Source organism: Aegilops tauschii, chromosome 2 (genome assembly GCF_002575655.3).
Source record: "Aegilops tauschii subsp. strangulata cultivar AL8/78 chromosome 2, Aet v6.0, whole genome shotgun sequence".
Taxonomy (NCBI): domain Eukaryota; kingdom Viridiplantae; phylum Streptophyta; class Magnoliopsida; order Poales; family Poaceae; genus Aegilops; species Aegilops tauschii.
In genome coordinates, this window is record NC_053036.3 from 112,038,215 (window position 1) to 112,057,674 (window position 19,460).

The 19,460-nt window shown below is 49.2% G+C and overlaps 1 protein-coding gene across 1 annotated transcript; it reads right to left on the minus strand.

The window, feature by feature from the left end:
• Window positions 1–17,792: 17,792 nt before the first annotated feature.
• LOC109778173 (probable calcium-binding protein CML46) lies at window positions 17,793–18,935 on the minus strand. The gene has a single exon (XM_020336734.4). It carries the CDS (start codon window positions 18,662–18,664, stop codon window positions 18,062–18,064), a length of 603 nt encoding a protein of 200 aa, XP_020192323.1. The 5' UTR covers window positions 18,665–18,935; the 3' UTR covers window positions 17,793–18,061.
• Between the last annotated feature and the right edge of the window lie 525 nt (window positions 18,936–19,460).

Here is a 19,460-nt window from a genome sequence, read left to right on the forward strand (position 1 = left end):
CAAAGCCCAACCACGGCAGAAGATAGAGAGAGAATGGAAGTCATTCCCTATGCCTCAACCATAGGTTCTTTAATGTATGCCATGTTGTGTACCAGACCTGATGTGTGCCTTGCCATAAGTATGGCACAGAGGTACCAAAGTAATCCAGGAGTGGATCACTGGATAGCGGTCAAGAATATTCTGAAGTACCTGAAAAGGAGCAAGGATATGTTTCTCGTTTATGGAGGTGACGAAGAGCTCGTCGTAAAGGGTTACGTCGATGCTAGCTTCGACACAGATCTGGATGACTCTAAGTCGCAAACCAGATACGTGTTTATATTAAATGGTGGAGCTATCAGTTGATGCAGTTCTAAGCAGAGCGTCGTGGCGGGATTTACATGTGAAGCGGAGTACGTAGCTGCTTCGGAAGCAGCAGATGAAGGAGTCTGGATGAAGGATTTCATATCCGATCTAGGGGTAATACCCAGTGCATTGGGTCCAATGACAATCTTTTGTGACAACACTGGAGCAATTGCCTTAGTGAAGGAAGCCAGGTTTCACAAGAGAATCAAACACATCAAGCGACGCTTCAACTCCATTCGCGAATATGTCGAGGATGGAGACATAGAAATTTGTAAAGCACATACGGATCTGAATGTAAGCAGACCCGTTGACTAAGCCTCTTCCACGAGCAAAACATGATCAGCACCAAGACTCCATGGGTGTTAGATTCATTACAATGTAATCTAGATTATTGACTCTAGTGCAAGTGGGGGACTGATAGAAATATGTCCTAGATGCAATAATAAAGTTGTTATTACTATATTTCCTTATCTATGATAAAGGTTTATTATTCATGCTAGAATTATATTGAGATCGAGACTGGGATTTGTCACTCCGTATGACGGAGAGGTATCTCTGGGCCCTCTCGGTAATACAGCATCACAAGAAGCTTGCAAGCAAAGTGACTAAGGAGTTGGTTACAGGATGATGTATTACGGAACGAGTAAAGAGACTTATCGATAACGAGATTGAACTAGGTATGGAGATACCGACGATCGAATCTCGTGCGAGTAACATACCGACAGACAAAGGTAACTACGTATGTTGTCATAAAGGTTCGACCGATAAAGATCTTTGTGGAATATGTAGGAACCAATATGGGCATCCATGTCCCGCTATTGGTTATTGACCGGAGAAATGTCTCGGTCATGTCTACATCATTCTCGAACCTGTAGGGTCCGCACACTTAACATTCGTTGATGATATAGTATTATATGAGTTATGTATGTTGGTGACCGATTGTTGTTCGGAGTCCCGGATGAGATCACGGACATGACGAGGAACTCCGCAATAGTCCGGAGGTAAAGGTTGATATATGGGATAATAGTGTTTAGTCTCCGGAAGGGTTCTGGAATTCACCGGAAGGGGTTTGGATGTTTCCCGAAATTTTCGGGTACGAGAACACTTTATTTGGGCCAAGAGTAAAGCCCATGAGGCTTTTGGAATGTGCGAAAGGAAGTTTTGCGGAGGCTAGGGGGCCAGACGCCAGGGACCCTGGCGTCTGGTCCTGGAGTCCGAGAAGGTGTCTTGCCTTGCGGGCTAAACCGACTTTTAGGAGGCTCTTTCTCCAAGTTACAGGGCTCAACATATAAAGAGAGGGGCAGGGCTAGCACCCGGAACACATCAAGATTCACCAAGCCGTGTGTCGGCAACCCCGCCCCTCTAGTTTATCGTCCGTCTAGTTTCCTTTGTGCTTGGCGAAGCCCTGCGGAGATTGTTCTTCATCACCACCATCACCACGCTGTCGTGCTACCGGAACTCATCCACTACTTTGCCCCTCTTGCTGGATCAAGAAGGCGAGGACGTCATCGAGCTGAACGTGTGCTGAACGCGGAGGTGCCGTACATTCGGTACTTGATCGGGATGGATCGTGAAGGTGTACGACTACATCAACCGCGTTGATAAACACTTCCACTTAGCGATCTTCAAGGGTATGAAGATGTTCTCCCCTCTCGTTGCTATGCATCTCCATGGATAGACCTTATGTGTGCGTAGAAATTTTTTGTTTTCCATGCAACGTTACCCAACAGACGAAGCACGTGGGGGCCCGATGAAGTCAATGGCGGAGGGGAGCAGATTTGTAGTGGCTGGGGAGCAGTGGCTGAGGGAGACGACGACCTGCATGAACCGGCAAGGAAAGCAGCGCTAGCCGCCCGGTAGTAAGGAAGCAGGAAGCGGAGCGCTTTGGGTCGGTGGATTAGCTTGGAGTGTGGGACTGGGCCGCGCTCGGCCTTGCTGCCGCCGTCCGCCTAGGGGCTTTGCCCGATGGCCTCCTCCGACAGCGGCGAGAGGATGGAGAGGTGGCGGTGGCGCTCTGTAGGGGAGGCGGCATGGTGGCCTCCGGAGTTGCGAGAGCGACCACCTAAAGTCGTATTAGAGTTACGAGACATATATGTTAGTGCGGAAATTCATCGTATTTTGGCAACAATAGAAATATGAATAGGTGCAACATGAGTTGCTAAACTCATAATGCTATGGCGTATCTGTCGGTCTAGCAATTATCTAACTTGTAGAGAAAATAACTGTTTTGTGGTTTTGTTGCTTGAAGTGGTATAAAACAAAGGGAAATGTTCGTTTGGCCTTACAAACAAAAACATTCGCGCCCAAATGACAAAACAAAAATTGCAGGACGCGTCCATGATGTCCGCGAACATTTGCATTTGTGGTTTTTATATTAGCTCGATTTTTAAAGCAACATTTTCATCTTAGCTGACGGTCACGAACGTCACGGATGCGTCTTACATCCCTACCTGACCGGCAGAAGATGGATATAGGCTCGACCCAGTCGGGTCGTAATTGCGCAGGCATCGACAGGTTCAAGTCAAATTTGAATTCGAAACTGGAATACCTCGTAGTAGGAACGCCGGCGTTGTCTAATGCGAAAAACCGTGTGTGCAGTTCACGCGAAATTGCTGGTGCGGACTTGGAGTTAACCATGCGTTGGGGCAACTCAACTAAACTATAGCCAATCGTGGGTGACTAAATTCTGCAGGTACCTTTCAGTGAGTAGTGACAACTGACAAGTCTCGCTCAAAAGAGCAGCCCGCTACAGAGTAACTTGCTCACGACCAACTAGGGCGTGGTCAATGTATGTACACAAGTTCCCTCAACTATAAATATTTCCGTTGTCGACGGGGTTTATTACACTGGAAACTTTCAGGCAATGCTCTATGTAGTAGTATCACCAAGAAGAAGCGTTAGCGACCTCGATTTCCCCACTGCCGCAGAATAAAAGGAAATCGAGACCAAGCTTGACCTGAAGACTCTGTTGATTTGCCGAGACTCCATCCCGTTTGACCAGTTTACCCTCTGGCGTTCACTGAGCGTCCCGTTTGTAGCACCGAATCCATGCACCAATCATCATGTTGTCTCGTTCAGACGCTCGGCCCCCCCTCGGCGGCGTCGTTCCACCGTTAGTCTCCTTGTCGTTGGAACAATCATCAGGCGACGACTTCTGCGTCAGATCACTTGGAAGAAAAAGGAGGTGGCGGCGAGACCTTGCACGGCACCAACCACACCATGGCAAGGCGGATTCGACTGGAGTTTTGTTGGTTCAGTGCACCGGTCGCTAGCAGCAGCAGCACGCAGGCTACCGGGAAGCAGCAGGGCGAGCATCAGATACTTCGGATATATCCGCTCGTGAGTCTTCACTGGTGTGATGCTCGGGGACGGAAGGTGCACGCGAGCTGGGGCTGAAAGCGTTTCATCCGCGACTCTAAAGACTTGTCCCAGTCCTATTAAAAAAATTCTAATCTATACATCAAACATTATAATAGTACAAAAAACACAAAAAGTAAAAAAAATAGATATTCATGTTTGTAGATTACTTAGCGACAAATACAAATACTAGAGCGAGCCAAAGGCGCGAGTCATCATTACCCCCCTCATCAAAGCTGGGCAAACCTTATTGTAGTAGACAGTCAGAAAGTCATGCTCAGGCCTCAAAGGATTAGCACATCATAACTACAACTGCCGCCTATGAAGAGAAGCGTAGATCAAAAGGATCCAACCTGTAGACACGTGAATACATACGAACGAAGACCGGATCCTTCGAAGACAAAACTTAACCGAATCTCATGAGATCCGCCAGAGACACACCTCCACACGCCCTCGGATGACGCAAGATGCACCGCCAGGACAGGGGCTAGGAGAGAAGAACCTTCTTCCATCTTCAGGGAGTCGCCGCCACCTCGCCTTACTGAGAAGGACACAAACCCTAAACAGAGTAAAAACACCTAAAAACGAAGCATGATCCCTCCTACTGGCAATGATAGGGATTCACCACGCCTCCATGGCCCTAAGGACGCAAAAGATGAGGCAGATCGACGACGGCGCTGACGGAGGCGGGGAAACCCTAAATGTCTAGGAGCCTTTTTTTCTTTATGGGGAAGCTAGAGTTGCTCTATGTCCTCTTAACCCAAGCCATTCAAAATAGGGGGTCATGTGTGTGTGTGTGTGTGTGTGTGTGTGTGTGTGTGTGTGTGTGTGTGTGTGTGTGTGTGTGTGTGTGTTCTCCACAAAAATTCAGTTTCAGCCGTTGTGCCCGCTAGAGTCGAGCTGGCAAAATCTAGGACCTATTCCAAACTCTAAAATGGGGCCTATCTCCTAGAAAAATGAGACGTCCTAAAGGATGACAATGCATAGGATATGATGTGGGTACAATGATCTCATATCCGTACCCATATTTTTCGCGTCATGAAATCTTACACATACCCTACCCAACGGGCATAAATCTATACTTGTGTCCATAGCCTACGAGTATCCATAGTTCCATGCCCACTGAGAATGTCAACACATCACTGAATAGTGGCATAGTTGCTAGGTCCATTGACGCCATCGACGGGTTCATAGGGTCGGGGAAATGGTGATTGTGAGGATAGTGGGGGTTCGGTATTGCTGGGGAATGCGAGCAGAGGATGGAGGCGGACTATGATATGCATGTCTAGTTCTTCACAACTTACATACAGAAACTCAGTAGCTTAGGTTTATGACAGATATGATCTGCCTATATGTATAATGTAGCAGTGCATGCTCTAGCCAATGCAACCAAAAGACCGATCTGATGGAAGAGACTAGGCAATACATTTATATGTCAACACTTCCCCTCACGTGTGGCTCCCTCGGGCCTAAACGTGGACCAGAAGTGGGATGCAATTTAATTGCGCCAGCCGGGTCTTAAACTCAAGACCTCTTGGCGCTGCTACCATGTAGAAGTGCGTGCTCTAGTCAATACAACCAAAAAATCGGTTTAATGGAAGAGACTAGGCAATACATTTATATGTCAACATATACTGATGAGACTATAAGGTATGATAAAATTAAATGTGCTTTTCTTACCAGCACAGGTGTGCTTTGTCTAATAAAGAGCGGAACGAACCTATGGGCAATGAATATTTGGAACTTATGAAGATAAGACATGGCATCTAGTCCCCCTAGAGAAAGGCAGAAATATAATTAACTATAAATGGGTCTACAAAATTAAGAGAATGTCTGATGGAATCATAACATATATAAGATTAGATTAGGCCCTTCCCAATGCTTCATAGTGGAGAGGTGCTAAGCATGCCACTTAAGCGAAAAAATGACATGGCACAGTAATTAAGGAGGAGAGAGAGCACTTTGATGACCCCAGGAAGAACCAATGCCAAGCACGTGAACCTAGCAAAACACTTAAATGAAAGAAGTTGACGAATGCATGAAAGAGTTTAAGTGCTAAATTATTAAATAAAGTGAGCTTAGCAACAACAAGTTAAGCACCTATCCATTGGGGAGTTGAGTTGCTAATCTATTTAATGCACTTAGCACCTCATCTAAGTACCTTTGCATTGGAAGAGACCTTAGTAGCAAATGGGCTTAAGTAAAGGTTCGGCATTGACTGCGAGGATATGTTCAGCCCTGTTGTAAAATCATCCCAGCGGTACTATCGATTGTTGTGTCCAAGGGATGAAATTTAAGGCAGCTAGATGTGGTGTAGGACTTGTTTTTTCATGGTGTTCTTGAGGATGAAGTGTTCATGCGGCAACCACCAGGGTGTGAAAATAAGGATGCACCTCATTATTTGTGTAAATAGGTTAAATCCATTTATGGCCTAAAATATGCCCCAAGAGCCTGATATTCCAGGTTGAGCACTCAACTACAACAACTGGGATCCACTCCTTCGAAAGCATATACCTCCTTATTCTTCCATAACAAAGCCAATATTGTAATATTTGTTTTTGTTTATGTTCATGGTATAATTGTTGTTAGCTCACCTTCGGATGCCACAACATCATTGCTTCACGATCTTAAGTTGGAGTTTGTTGTCGGGACCCGAGATATGATGTGCACAATGCTAGTCAAGAAGATCAGACATGAAGCTGAGATTTGTTCCTGGGCACACTGTCATAAAGACGGGTCCCTTGGCACCATATACTCTCGGAGAGACCAGAATAAGTCTGGGTATCCGTCGTTCCCACACAAGTCTGGAGGCCGGCGGGGGCAGAACAAGGTTAGAGGGAGAGGGGAGCGGCAGGAGGCATTGGCGTGAGTTGCTTCGGCGCACCGGCATGGTGTAGTTGCTAGGTGCGGGAGGGTTGTAGAGGATATGTCTGTGCTGTTACTGCGAGGAAAAAGGGATGAGGTCTCTGCTTGATTTAATGGGCATGCTAGGCGCCGGTCAACTGATCTCACGTGAGATTGGTCCCCTTCTACACCATTGTGTAGTAGCGATCCGAGCCATTGAAAAAGCCATTGTTGCGTCCTCCATTCACCTCGTTTCGTCTCAAAACTGCGAGAAAAAAGCCCCTAGGCGTCACGTCAATGCAGCGACACACAACCGCTCCGTGTGCCGTAGACATGGCCTGCTCTGAGTCAATGGACAACAATACCCATCACCTTCGACACTTCTTCTCTCCTCGTTGTACATTTTTCGCATACAGGCTCAACATTTTGATACAGTTGAACACTTTCCATATACATGATCAACATTTCTCCAAATACATGTTTGAAAAATATGAGTACAAGTTGAACATTTTCTAAACACACTTTGAATTTTCTTTTAGTATTACATGTGAAGAAAAACAGATACACCTTGAACATTTTCTTAGATACATGATGAACATTTTTATAAACACACTTCAACAGTTTCTCGAATACACGTCGTATATTTTTTTTGTATACACGCTTGATATATTTTTTGATACACATTGAAACTTCTTTCAAATATATGATGAACACTTTTTAAAATATATGTTTGAACATTTTTTAATACATGTTAAACTTTTTTCAAATACACGTTGATTTTTTGTTTTTGAATACATGTGAATCTTTTTGACTGGTACGAGTATTTTTCATAATTTCCCCGAACCAAAAAAATGAACACTGCATGAATATATTTTTAAAGGACAGCGATATATTCCAAACATTTGTTCCTATTTGATAGATCCGAACGATCCTTCCCACCTCCCTCCCGCAGAACAAGCCACGCGCAGCACACTTTACACCATTGCATGTATGCATGCAGATACATTAGTCTCTCCTAATTACATGCATGTAGAAAAAACAAAGGATCTTAATAAGTCCCAAACGTTCGGAATTTAAGCATGCTAATTCGAACTGTTTTCATGGCAACTTTAGTTAAGGCAATGTTGACAAACATGGCAATTTTCTAACAAAAAATCAAACTGGAACGAAGTTGCCATGTGTTAACAACTAAAGTTGCCACCTCGGCAACTAAAGTTGCCATCAAAAAAATTCGGGATGACATGCTTAAATTCGGAACGTTCGGGATTTATCTATTTCGGAAACAAAATTGATAATGTCAGCAAAATCTTTTTAGAAACTAAAATTTTAAAATGTTTTGTAGTTCAAATCGTCGCCCGAATTAAAAAGTTGTTTTCACATAAAAGATTTGTCGCGACGAGATCTTCGAAACTAGATCCCATGTTGGTATGTTTCGACGACTTTTTTTCCAGGTAAATAGTTACCACACGCGATATGTAAGTTATCATTTCAATTGTGCATAAGTTATCACCTTGTTTACACATAAATTGCCAGGCATAAAAATAGTTCCTTCAATCATCCCTTCGCATGCACATGCACATGCATGCATGCATTAGAGGGGGAAATTTGGTGTCATCATAAATTCTTCATATTCCAAAAAACTTTGTTTTATAGCTCAAACTTTCAATCCGATTGAAAAATCATTTTCACATAATAAATGCGTCTCGACAAGACCTACGAAAATAGATACCATTTTGATATATCCCGACGACTTTTTCGTCCAAATAATTACCATGCATGGGCTAAGTAAGTTATCACCTCGGATGTGTGTATATTATCATGATATTTACACATAGGTTATCGTGTTATGTCTTCAAGAACTTTTTTCAGGGCAAGTTACCGTGGTGTCTGTGCGTGAGTTACCGCGTCTGTGGTCCATATATTACCATGCTATCTACACATAAGTTATAGGGTATGTTTTCAAACAACTTCGTTCCCCAAGATCAAAATTATCACAATGCTGGTATGTGGGCTATCAAGTCTACGGTGCGTATATTACCGTGTTATTTACACGAAAGTTATCAGGAGGGGGTATGTTATCGAAAAAGTTCCTCCTCTACCTCCCACCCCAGGGTCAAAGTTACCACGGTGTCTATGCGGCACTTATCACGTATACAGTGTGTATAGTACCATGTTATTTACAGGGAAGTTATCGGGTGTATGTTTTTTAAACAACCCCATGCTCCGTGGTACATAAGTCATCATGTATGTGGTACGGAAGTTATCATGCAGTTTACACATAAGTTATCGGAGTATGTTTGAACAAACATTTTTCATGGGCAAAAGTTACCGTAGTGTTTTGTAAGTAAGTTATCACGTCTATAGTGCATATATTATCATGTTATTTACACAGAAGTTACCGGATGTATGTTTTCAACATCGTTTTCCCCTCGGGTCAAAGATACCACCGTGTGCATACATAAGTTATCATGTCTGTGGTACACATATTACCATATTATTTACGAAAAAGTTACCGGGATATATTGCGACACCCCCTCCCCCCATCGGCCGAAGTTACAGTGGTGTTTTGTTCATAAGTTATTATGCATGTGGTGCATATAAATTTAGAAAGAAGTTACCGGAGGTATGTTGGAACAACTTTTATTTCTCAGGGTCAAAGTAATCAGTGTGTTTGTACATAAGTTATCAGGTCTGTGGTTACGTAAATTATCATGCAATTTACACAGAAATTACCGGGGTATGTTTGAACAAACTCGTTTCATTGTTCAAAGGCATCGTAGTATTTGTACTGAAGTTATCATGTTTGTGGTGCATATATTATCATGTTATTTACAGAGAAGTTACCATGGGTATGTTGCAACAACTTACCATCGTATTTGTACATAAGTTATCAGTTCCACGGTGCGTATATTACCATGTTAGAAGTATCGATAAAATCTATGTTCCTCGCTGCCAAGTCTGATTGTTGGTTTACCTATTTCAAACATGTATCGCATGTATACAAATTGTACCAAAGTTAATTAGCATGCATGGTAAGTTTACGCAAAAACAATAGGATTACATGTATAGAAAACTTGATTTTGTTACCATAATTGAGTGCACTTAAAAATTAGGATTGTCTTTAATCCAACCAACAATCGTGTTAGAGTGTTCGTAAGACATATCAAGCTATCTTAATCACGTGAATGATACCCTAGAGAAATGCAGGAGAAAAACTACACGTATAACAGATTTTTGTAAATGGTTGTTTTCTTGCATTGAAAAGGTTGGTTTCTCCACAAATGGGCACTAAAACAATTTAGGTGAGGTGTTAATGGGACTCTACTAAATTCCCTAACGACCCAGGTTCGAATTTTAGGTACTGCACACTCACATCAGATTTTCGTTTTTTTTTTCCTGACAGGAATCAGCGGCACGGTACAAAAAGCATCTAACATATTCCTAATCACCAAACTTCCCCAGCTGAGTAGGTTACTCGAGAGAGAACCCAAGCCTATAGGTGGGAGGTTCGATTCTCAACACCGTTGATTTTTTGCTAGCGCTTATTAAAAGCGAGCGGGAATCGCTCGCTCCGGATCGAACGACGATCGAGTCGTTCGTATCTATTGCGAAAGTAGGAACGTTCGGAAATACAATTGTCGATTTTTAAATGCGTGACGAATGTTTTTAATATTTTAAGTAAATTAAATTTTGGAATACATGTATTTATAATATTTTGAAATATATAAAAAATAAAAAATGAAAAGGAACGAACAAAAAACTAAAAAAAACAAACGGACAAAGAAGAAAAATGAACATAACGCTACTTGGCCGGGCTCCTAGGGCGTTCCTTGATGCAAGGCTATGCTCGGTCTCGCTTAAAGCGAGATATAGTCGCGCCGAGACATAGAAGCCCACCCCTTGCTCCGTTTTGGTCGTCCTTGTTGGAAGCTCGTTGCGTGCGATAGGGGCGGGACACACAGGGGCAGTTTGACTCGGCCAGCCCATTGACTGTAATGTAGTAGCATGCGGGTTACTGTAGCGGATTGTTCAAAATATTGCAACTAGTTGGTTGAGCCAGGCCTAGCGCTCCGTGACGGCCGCCACTCCGGCGCCGGCGGCCACCTCCGCGCCGTCTCCGCTCCGGCGGCGGTGCCCACCCCCGTCTCGTCGCTATGGCCTCTCGTGTCTCCCTCTCGGGCTCACTCTCATCGGGATCCGGCTCGTCTTTGGCGCCCCAGGCGAATCTGGCGCTTCCATCTTCCCCGGCGCCGACTCGCCGCCCGGATCCTCCCCCGCCCCCCTCGGTCCGGTTGCGTCCCCAGCTGCGCTCCATCATCGTGCCGCCTGTCCTGGGCACGGCCTTTGGCCCGATTGTCCAAGGGGAGGCAAGTGGTCCGTCGCGTGTCTCTGCTCCGCGGCGGGCGGAGGATGCTTGGCACACCAAGGTGTGCCGCCGCCCGCGGGTTCCGCCTGGCCGGGATCTGCGTCCAAGGCGCCGTCTTCCGCCTGGTCGGCCTCGTGTGCTGCCGGCCCCTCGTCCGTCGCCCTCCTCGCGGCTTCCGGCGAAGTTACATGGTTGCTGTTACAACTGCGGAAGCGACGGGCACATCTCGGTGGACTGCTCAAACCCGCCCTTCTGTGTGCGTTGCCGTGGAGTTGATCACATCTCGCGCGGGTGTACCAGGCCACGTAGCCCTTCTCCGGTGGATCAGCCTGTGGAGCCGCTTGCTCTGCGCCATCGGGTTGAGGATGCCGCTCCCCCGTCGCCTCGGCGCTCTGCCTCCTCGCAGTCGCTTCCCCCGCCGCCGCCCGGTCTTCCCCCTCCGGGTGTCGTTCGACTTTGGAGTGATGTGGTGCGGGAGCCTGCCCAGGGATCGCTGCAGGCTGCCAGGGCGACTGCTGGGCCGGAGTTCTCGGTGCCTTTTGGCCAGCACGAGCCGGTGCGGCCGGCGGCGGTGCGTGCTCCGGTGGAGCTGGAGGACCCAGTGGAGGCCTGTTTCCTGGAGGCATCCGATGACATATGGCAGATGGAGGCGGAGCTTGTTCGGGCCGTTCTGGTCACGGTGACTGGCCACAGGCCTACGGTGGATCTGGCGTCGGCAGCGGAGGCCTTACACGCCGCGTTCGATATCGGTCCGGCGAATATGTCCATCCGGTCATACTTCCCGGACGATTTCCTCGTGTTGTGCCGGGACGGGGCGATCCGCGATAGGATGGTCCGCGCAGGGCATGCGCATTCCTCATGGTTCGAGCTCAATCTCCGGCCATGGAACAGGCGGGCGCAGGCGACGGCAGCTTCGCTGCCTTTCCTTGTCCCGGTCGCCCTGCGCGGCGTGCCTGCGCATGGATGGAATCAGAGTGCGGCCAGTGTGATCTTGCGTGGCCTGGGATATGTCGTGGGTGTGGATGATAGTACTGCTCGACGCTTGGACATGGCGGACTTTCGAGTTTGGCTTCGTACGGACCGGCCGCGGCGGATTCCTCGGCACCGGCTGCTCTTCATCGACGAGCCAAGGCGGAATATTTGGGCGGAGGAGATCGGCCATCAGGTGGCTCCTGGACGGCGGGCCAAGACTCTCTGGTACCCGATCGACATCACCGTTCTTGCAGAGCCGGTGTTGGTGGACGTTGGAGATGTTGACGGGCGGCGACCTCTGCCTCCGCCGCCGCCACCATCGCCTTCCTCCGGCAATGATGAGCATGTGCCTGGATCTGGCCTTCATCGGCCCAGGAGAGGTACGGCCGCTGGTGACTCCTCGGCCAGCACGGTAGGTTCATCCTCGCCGGCGGCGCCACCGCCGGCGGGGCGTCAGGTTCAAATTGCATCGGATCCGGTCCGGTCTTCGGTCAGCAACAACTGTGTGGGGGATGTCATCGGGTTGCGTCCGCGCCATGCTTTTGGACCGGTTGCTGCTGTGGAGTCTTGCCAGCCAATCGGGGCTCGGCCCGAGTCGCCTGTGGGTCCCATCGGTCGGGATGCGCCTGTGGAGTCATGTGGGGCCACGGGGTGGATGGTTGATCAACCTGTCTCCCTTGCCTCGGTCCAGCTGTTGAGATGGACCAGGGCCGACAGGCTTGGCTGCGCGCCCGAGGTGGATAGGCCTGGGGATCTGGTGCCTGCTGGGGGTCTGCGCGGTAGCGAATCCGTCCTGATTGGTACCTGTCGTATCTCTCTGGTGGGCCTGCTGGAGGAAGACAGGAGCAGCTTTTCTGGAGATTCCTGGGCCTTGGACTCGCTATATCACCAGTTGGATAGCGACGCGTGTGAATGAGGACAAACCAGACAAGTGGAGGCTATGGAAACCTTCCAAGTGTGCCTATCGGAGGAGAGTTGCACCCATGCAACATGCATGGTCCGTAACGTGGAGCAGGGGATTGAGCCAGTGCATGCGCCCACTACTACCGATGAGCCGGAAGATGGGCAGTTCCAGGACATGCCGGAGCATGTGACCGTTACTGCTGTTGAAGATGGGCAGGTCCAGGCCACGCCGCCTCGGTCTGGTGGTGATATGCTGTTGCATGGTGATATCGAGTGCATGCGTGCTGAGATGTGCAGATCTCTTTCTCCAATCTTGCCGCTCCCGACCACTCGCGCATCTGTGGTGCAAACACGCAACCCGAGGAAGAAAAGAAGATTGGATGTCACGCCAAGGAGGAGTGCGAGGCTGGCAAAGCACGGGGCATCCAAGCAATAGCAGGTGCTCATTAGGAAGCTCTGTTTGGCGCATGAAGTGGAGGTCATCTCGGAGGAAGCTCTAAGGATGTACGTGGATCTGTTTTCCCGCCCGCTTTCGGACGTGCACATCGCCGTTGTGCTCGCCTTATTCGGGTGAGAATCGCCGGCTGTGCCCCTGGAGGGGGTGGAGGTGTGTTAGCGCACACGCTGGTGGCTTGGTTGGTGCTTGCGATGAATGTACAACCTTTGAGGATGATGGTGTGGAACGTCCGAGGGCTGAATGCGCCTGCCCGTCGGAACGCGGTTTTCCAGGTGGTGACTCAGGCTTGCCCAGCCATTGTGTGTCTCCAAGAAACAAAAATGCATGATGTATCGCTAAACGTTGTACGGCAATGCCTTGGTGCTAAGTTTGAAAAGTTTTTCTATTTGCCTGCGTCCGGAACGCGCGGTGGGATCTTGGTGGCCTGGGATGCCACGATAACTCAACTCTCTAGCCCGCACTATACCAACCATACGCTAACCGTGCTTGTCAAATGCCCTGAGGTCGAGCAACCCTGGTGGCTCACATGTGTGTATGAGCCACAAGAGGAGGATGAAAAGGTAGAGTTCCTACAAGACTTGGTGGATATTCGCGACTTACATGTGGGGCCTTGGCTCGTGGCCAGAGATTTCAATCTCATCACTTGTGAAGAGGACGAGAACAATGCCATGATCAACCGAAGGATGATGGGGAGGTTTCGCGCCAAACTTAACTCCTTGGAACTAAAAGAGATATACTTGAACGGCAGAAGATACACCTGGTCCAGTGAACGAAGAGTGGCCACTTTGGAGAAGATTGACCACGTGTTCGTCTCGAATGACTGGGACGAGGCCTATCCAGCAAGTTTTCTTTCGGCCTTGGGCACGACGGTGTCTGATCATTGCCCGTTGGTGCTAGATATGAATGTGAGCATCAATATAAAGGGCCGTTTAAAATTTGAGTCTTTTTGGACTCGGGCCGAGGGTTTCATGGATGTAGTTAAGTTGGCTTGGTCCACCACACCTGCTGCCACCAATGATTATCTCACGCTGCATAACAAGTTAAGAGCCACTGCGGTGAGCCTCCAAAGGTGGAGTGACCGTTGGATCGAAAATGTGAAACTGCAAATAGCGATTGCGCTTGAAGTTATCAAACAACTTGACATCGCCATGGAGACAAGAGCATTATGTGATGCCGAGAGGGTGCTGAGGAAATGCCTGAAGAAAAAGCTACTGGGTTTGAGCTCTCTGGAGAGGACGATAGCGAGGCAACGATCAAGGCTTTTGCGTCTGCGTGAGGGTGACGGAAACACTAGGCTTTTCCACCAGCAAGCTAGTCATAGAGAAAGGAAGAATATCATACGAGCAGTGAAGCACAATGGCAACTTATATTCTGGGCAGGATGAGGTGGCATCGGCGGTGGATACCTACTTTGGTGCGGCTTTTGGTGCCCCGGAGGCTAGGTTACATGCTCTCAATCTGGATATGTTGGGCATGCCGCACCTAGACTTAGCGCACTTGGAGAACCTGTTCACGGCTGAGGAAGTGGAGAAGGTGATTAAGAGCATGCCCATGGATAAAGCTCCGGGACCGGATGGGTTCACCGGTAGATTTTATGCAACCTGTTGGGACATCATTAAGGTGGACTTCATGAAGGCGATGGACAACTTTTACAAGGGGGATATGAGAGGTTTGGCCGCAATCAATAAGTCCCTCGTCTCACTTTTGCCCAAGAAGGAAGGGGCTTTGGAGGTGAGTGATTTCCGGCCTATAAACCTTGTTCAAGGGGCCATCAAGATCTTTGAGAAAGTTCTTGCTTGTCGGTTGGTGGAGGATCTACCCATGCTGGTTGGAAACCACCAGAGCGCGTTTGTCAAGGGAAGATCGCTGCATCATAACTTCATGCTTGTGCAGAGCATGGCACGCCGATTGCATGCTTTGACGAGTTCAACTGTGCTGCTCAAGCTTGACATATCAAAAGCATTTGACTCCGTACAGTGGCCTTTTCTTATTGAGGTTTTGCATCAAATGGGCTTTGGGCCGAGGTGGAGATCTTGGATATGCGGGATACTTGCAACATCGACCACCAAGATCATGGTGAATGACGATCCGGGAGACACGGTCTACAACTGTAAAGGGCTGCGGCAGGGCGACCCCATCTCCCCAATGCTCTTCATTCTAACAATGGAGCCCCTGCAAAGGATGCTCGAGGTGGCTATGGGTAGAGGAGTGCTGTCACCCTTGGCGCGTGTTGGCATGAGGAAGCGCCTATCTATCTTTGCAGATGACGTGGTGTTATTTGTCAAGCCTAATCCACTGGATCTGGAGGTTTGTAACTCTCTCTTTGAGCTATTTGGAGAGGCGGCAGGGCTGAGAATCAACATGCGCAAATCTGCGGCCCTACCCATCAGGTGCTCCGAGGAGGAGATTGCTATGGCATGCAATGAGCTGCAATGCCCCTTGGGATTGTTTCCGATTAAGTATCTTGGGCTACCACTATCGTTAAGAAAACAATTAGCGACGCACCTGCAGTATTTGGTGGATCACATGGCAAATCAATTACCAAAGTGGAAGGCGGCTCTTATGCCTAAGAGTGGACGACTAACTCTTGTGCAGTCCATCCTGTGTGCCATGCCAATCCATGCTATGATGGCTTTGGACCTCCCTGCGAAAACTATCGCGGAAATGAACAAGATTTGCCGCGACTTCTTATGGTGCGGAAGAGCTGAAGCAAACGGTGGCAATTGTGTTGTTGCATGGGACATGGTGTGTATGCCGAAGTGGGCAGGTGGATTGGGGCTGCCTAATCTAAGATGGATGAATATCGCCATGCAAGCTCGTTGGCCGTGGCTGAAGAGGACTGGCGAGTCAAGACCCTGGAATGAATTCAGAATCAAAGTTGCGGAGGAAGCAAACATGTTGTGCCAGGCAGCCATGAGGAGTAATGTGCGGTCGGGACGAACAACGCTCTTTTGGGAGGACCGATGGTTACATGGACAAAGAATCCAGGAGATTGCACCGCGAGTCTATGATCTTGTGCCACCCCGAACTCGGAAGATGAGGTTGGTCAGTACGGCAATGGAGGAAGGGTCTTGGGCGATGGACATCAGCCCCAACTTTGGGCCCGAGACCTTGCACGAGTTTCTTGCACTCTGGCAGGCGGTCAATGGTTGGGATCCTTCTGATGACGAGCCGGATGAGATAACATGGTCGTGGGAGACTAATGGGCAGTTCTCTGTGAAATCGGCATATGCGGCTGGATTTTGGGGCCGGGAGGTGATCCCAAGGCGGACCTGACATGGAAATTGCGTGCTCCTATGCAATGCAGGTTTTTCACATGGCTGGCCATGAAGGACAGATGCTGGACCTCGGATCGTCTTGCACGCCGAGGCCTACCTCACCAGGCCGCTTGCCCTTTTTTGTGATCAAGAGGAAGAAACGATCAATCATATACTGCTCACGTGTGTATTTGCTTGGACAGTTTGGGCAGCGATCTTTGTTGCGTTGGGACACCGAGTTGGATACCTACTGCCCAAGACTCGCTGGTGGAGTGGGTCGTCGACAAGCTTGGATCGAACAATGTCAGCACGAAGGATCTTCGCACCATCTTCGTGCTTACTTGGTGGGAGTTGTGGAAACATAGAAATGCCATTGTCTTTGAGGGAGCGCGGCCTTCGCTCGAGCAGCTGCTGAGAAAGGTGTGTTCTGAGGGTTTCACTTGGTCCTCCGCTGGGCTTTTGAAAGGGAATGCAATGCCCTTCTTTACTAGGGTTGAGAGGTGGGTGAGTGATGAGGATTAGCATGTAATAAAAACTCTGTAAACTATGATGGAGGCACTCTTTGCCTTTCTTCTTTAATATATGATATGCACACTCGTGCATATTCGAGAAAAAAATATTGCAAACTATACTTTGGACAAAAGTGAAGATTTTTTGAAATGATGAAATATTTCAAGTTTGGTGTTATTATGTCCGGGTTATGTCCGGGGATCAGATTCCCGGACACGATGAGAATAAGGCGACAACGCGACTCGCCTTGTGAATTACTCCCACCCACTCCGCAGTCACAGAGTCGAGAGACAAACACGTATACGCATGTGTCAACGTACGCTCGAATGCAACGGCCGGCACTTCCGCGCAGCTTCCGACTTTCCCTAGCCTGCGCCAAGGCCTCCATCGCGCGCGATTCACGTCACGCTCGGCATCAGGGTCGCATGCATGCGCTCCCGCTTCCACACACTTGTTAAACGCGGGTGGCTGCGCGGGCTTGGACCCTTGTGATCGTGTCAACTTCACCGAATTTTCCCATTTCGTACGTACAACCGCAGGCAGCCTCGAGGAAGCTTCCTCGTGATGGCAGGACGAATTGGCAGCCTGTGTTGTCGAGTTGTCGACGCACGCACGCGACGGGATCGGGCCAGAAGGAGCAGAGAGATTCTCCGGGCAGCAGTGCAGGGGCGTCGGTCGCCTCTGTATCGTCTGGGTTGAAGTCTCAAGTTTGAACTGCCAGCCTTGAATTTTTTTTTACACGATTTCGCAGAGACAGATTCGATTTTGGAAGCAATGCACGTATATAATCAAGGCAGCTGAGATCGCCAAAGTTTATTTATGATCAATTGGCGAAATCAGTTCGATCCCATTAATAAGCTCGAGAATTAGTGCGTTAATTTGTTGCACAGTTCGCTCACCCCCAACTCTTCGCGCCGCAGAAGGAAAAATCCAAAGCAAGAAAGAACACCACACCACACCAGCACACGCACGCACGCACACACTCCCATCTTCTGCCGCGCCAGCCGAGCCGCGCACCGTGCAACGGATCAAAAAAGAGAGGCCGATCGGTCTGTCAGCAGAGGCCGTCCTCGAGGAATCTGACGAACTGGAACAGGTTCATCCTGCCGTCCGTGGACCCACAGCTCGACGAGATCATGGCCCCGCACGCGGCGGCGTCGACGTCGGTGAACCCGAGCCTCGCGAGGGCGCCCTGCAGGTCCGCCGCGCCGATGAACCCGTCCGCGTCGCCGTCGAACACCGCGAACGCGCGCCGCACCTCCGCGAAGCTCGGCTCCTCGGCGTCGAACAGCCGGGACACCTCGTTGTGGCCCATGCTGGCCCTCAGCCCCTCGCCGGCGCCGGCCACTCCCAGCCCGATCCTGGCCATGATCGCCTCCACCTCCTCCTTCCTCAGCTCCTCGTCCTCGTCCTCCTCCTCGGCGCCGACGTCCTCGCAGCACACCGCCGACGACGTTGCGTACGGACACTTGGCGCAGGCGGCCGGCGACGGGACGACGATGGACCTGGCGAAGGACTGGAGGAAGGAGGCGTAGCTGTGGAAGAAGGCGGACGCGACGGTGCCGAGGAAGACGACGAGGTGGGGGATGAGCAGCAGCGGCTCCCGGAACGAGAGCACGCGGCGGAGCAGCGGACGCGGCGCCGTTGCGTCTGCCATCGCTAGAGCTTAGAGTTCGTTGGTGCCGAGCTTAATCCGCTCCAGTGGAGAATGCTGCGCGCGTGTACAAGGTGAGGATGAGCGACGGCGTGTGCGAAGATATGGTGGGGAAGGGCGGGGTTTATATGGCGACCCGGGCATGGAATATCATGGAGTAAACAAGTCCGGTCGAGGCAGGAAGCTCCCTTTGCATTGCATGGTGGCGCGCGAGGGAAGTGCTTCCCTCCGGCGTGAGGGCGACGGTTCGGGGCTGGAAAATAATTATGAGTCGACGTCAGGAAAATAAATGGAAAGGGGTCGAAGAATAATAAGAGGACAATGGACCGGAGAGGAAATCGGGAGTGGTGGTTGTGCGGTCTGGTGCGGGATCAATTCGTGGATCGGTTGGCGTTTGATGGCTTGACGAAGTGTGTGTGCATCAGCTAGTGTAGGAAGCTTCGGGGAAAGTGGTGTGTGTGTGTGTGTGTGTGTGTGTGTGTGTGTGTGTGTGTAGCCGGCAATAGCAAAGTAACCAACTGGGCTACGTGCGTCCGAGTCCGGCCAACTATTCGTTCCTGGCCATTTCGGGTTACAAAATTGGCTCTTGATCGAGAGTGTGAAGGCTCCATGCCTCCATGGAATTTTCCGACCAGGAAGTTGATGCCAAGTTACAATGGTAACTTCATGGAAAACCACGTTCGGACACTATTAGTGTTACTATAATGTTCTGCAAAAAGTTCAAAACCCACATTTCACATTATGTGAGATGTCGTTAAGTCAAAACAAAATAAAACAGAGATGTAATATTGTTTGACAC

Excerpts from the sequence above, each read along its gene's own strand:
- LOC109778173 (XM_020336734.4), bottom strand. The coding sequence starts at position 18,664 with ATGGCAGACGCAACGGCGCCGCGTCCGCTGCTCCGCCGCGTGCTCTCG.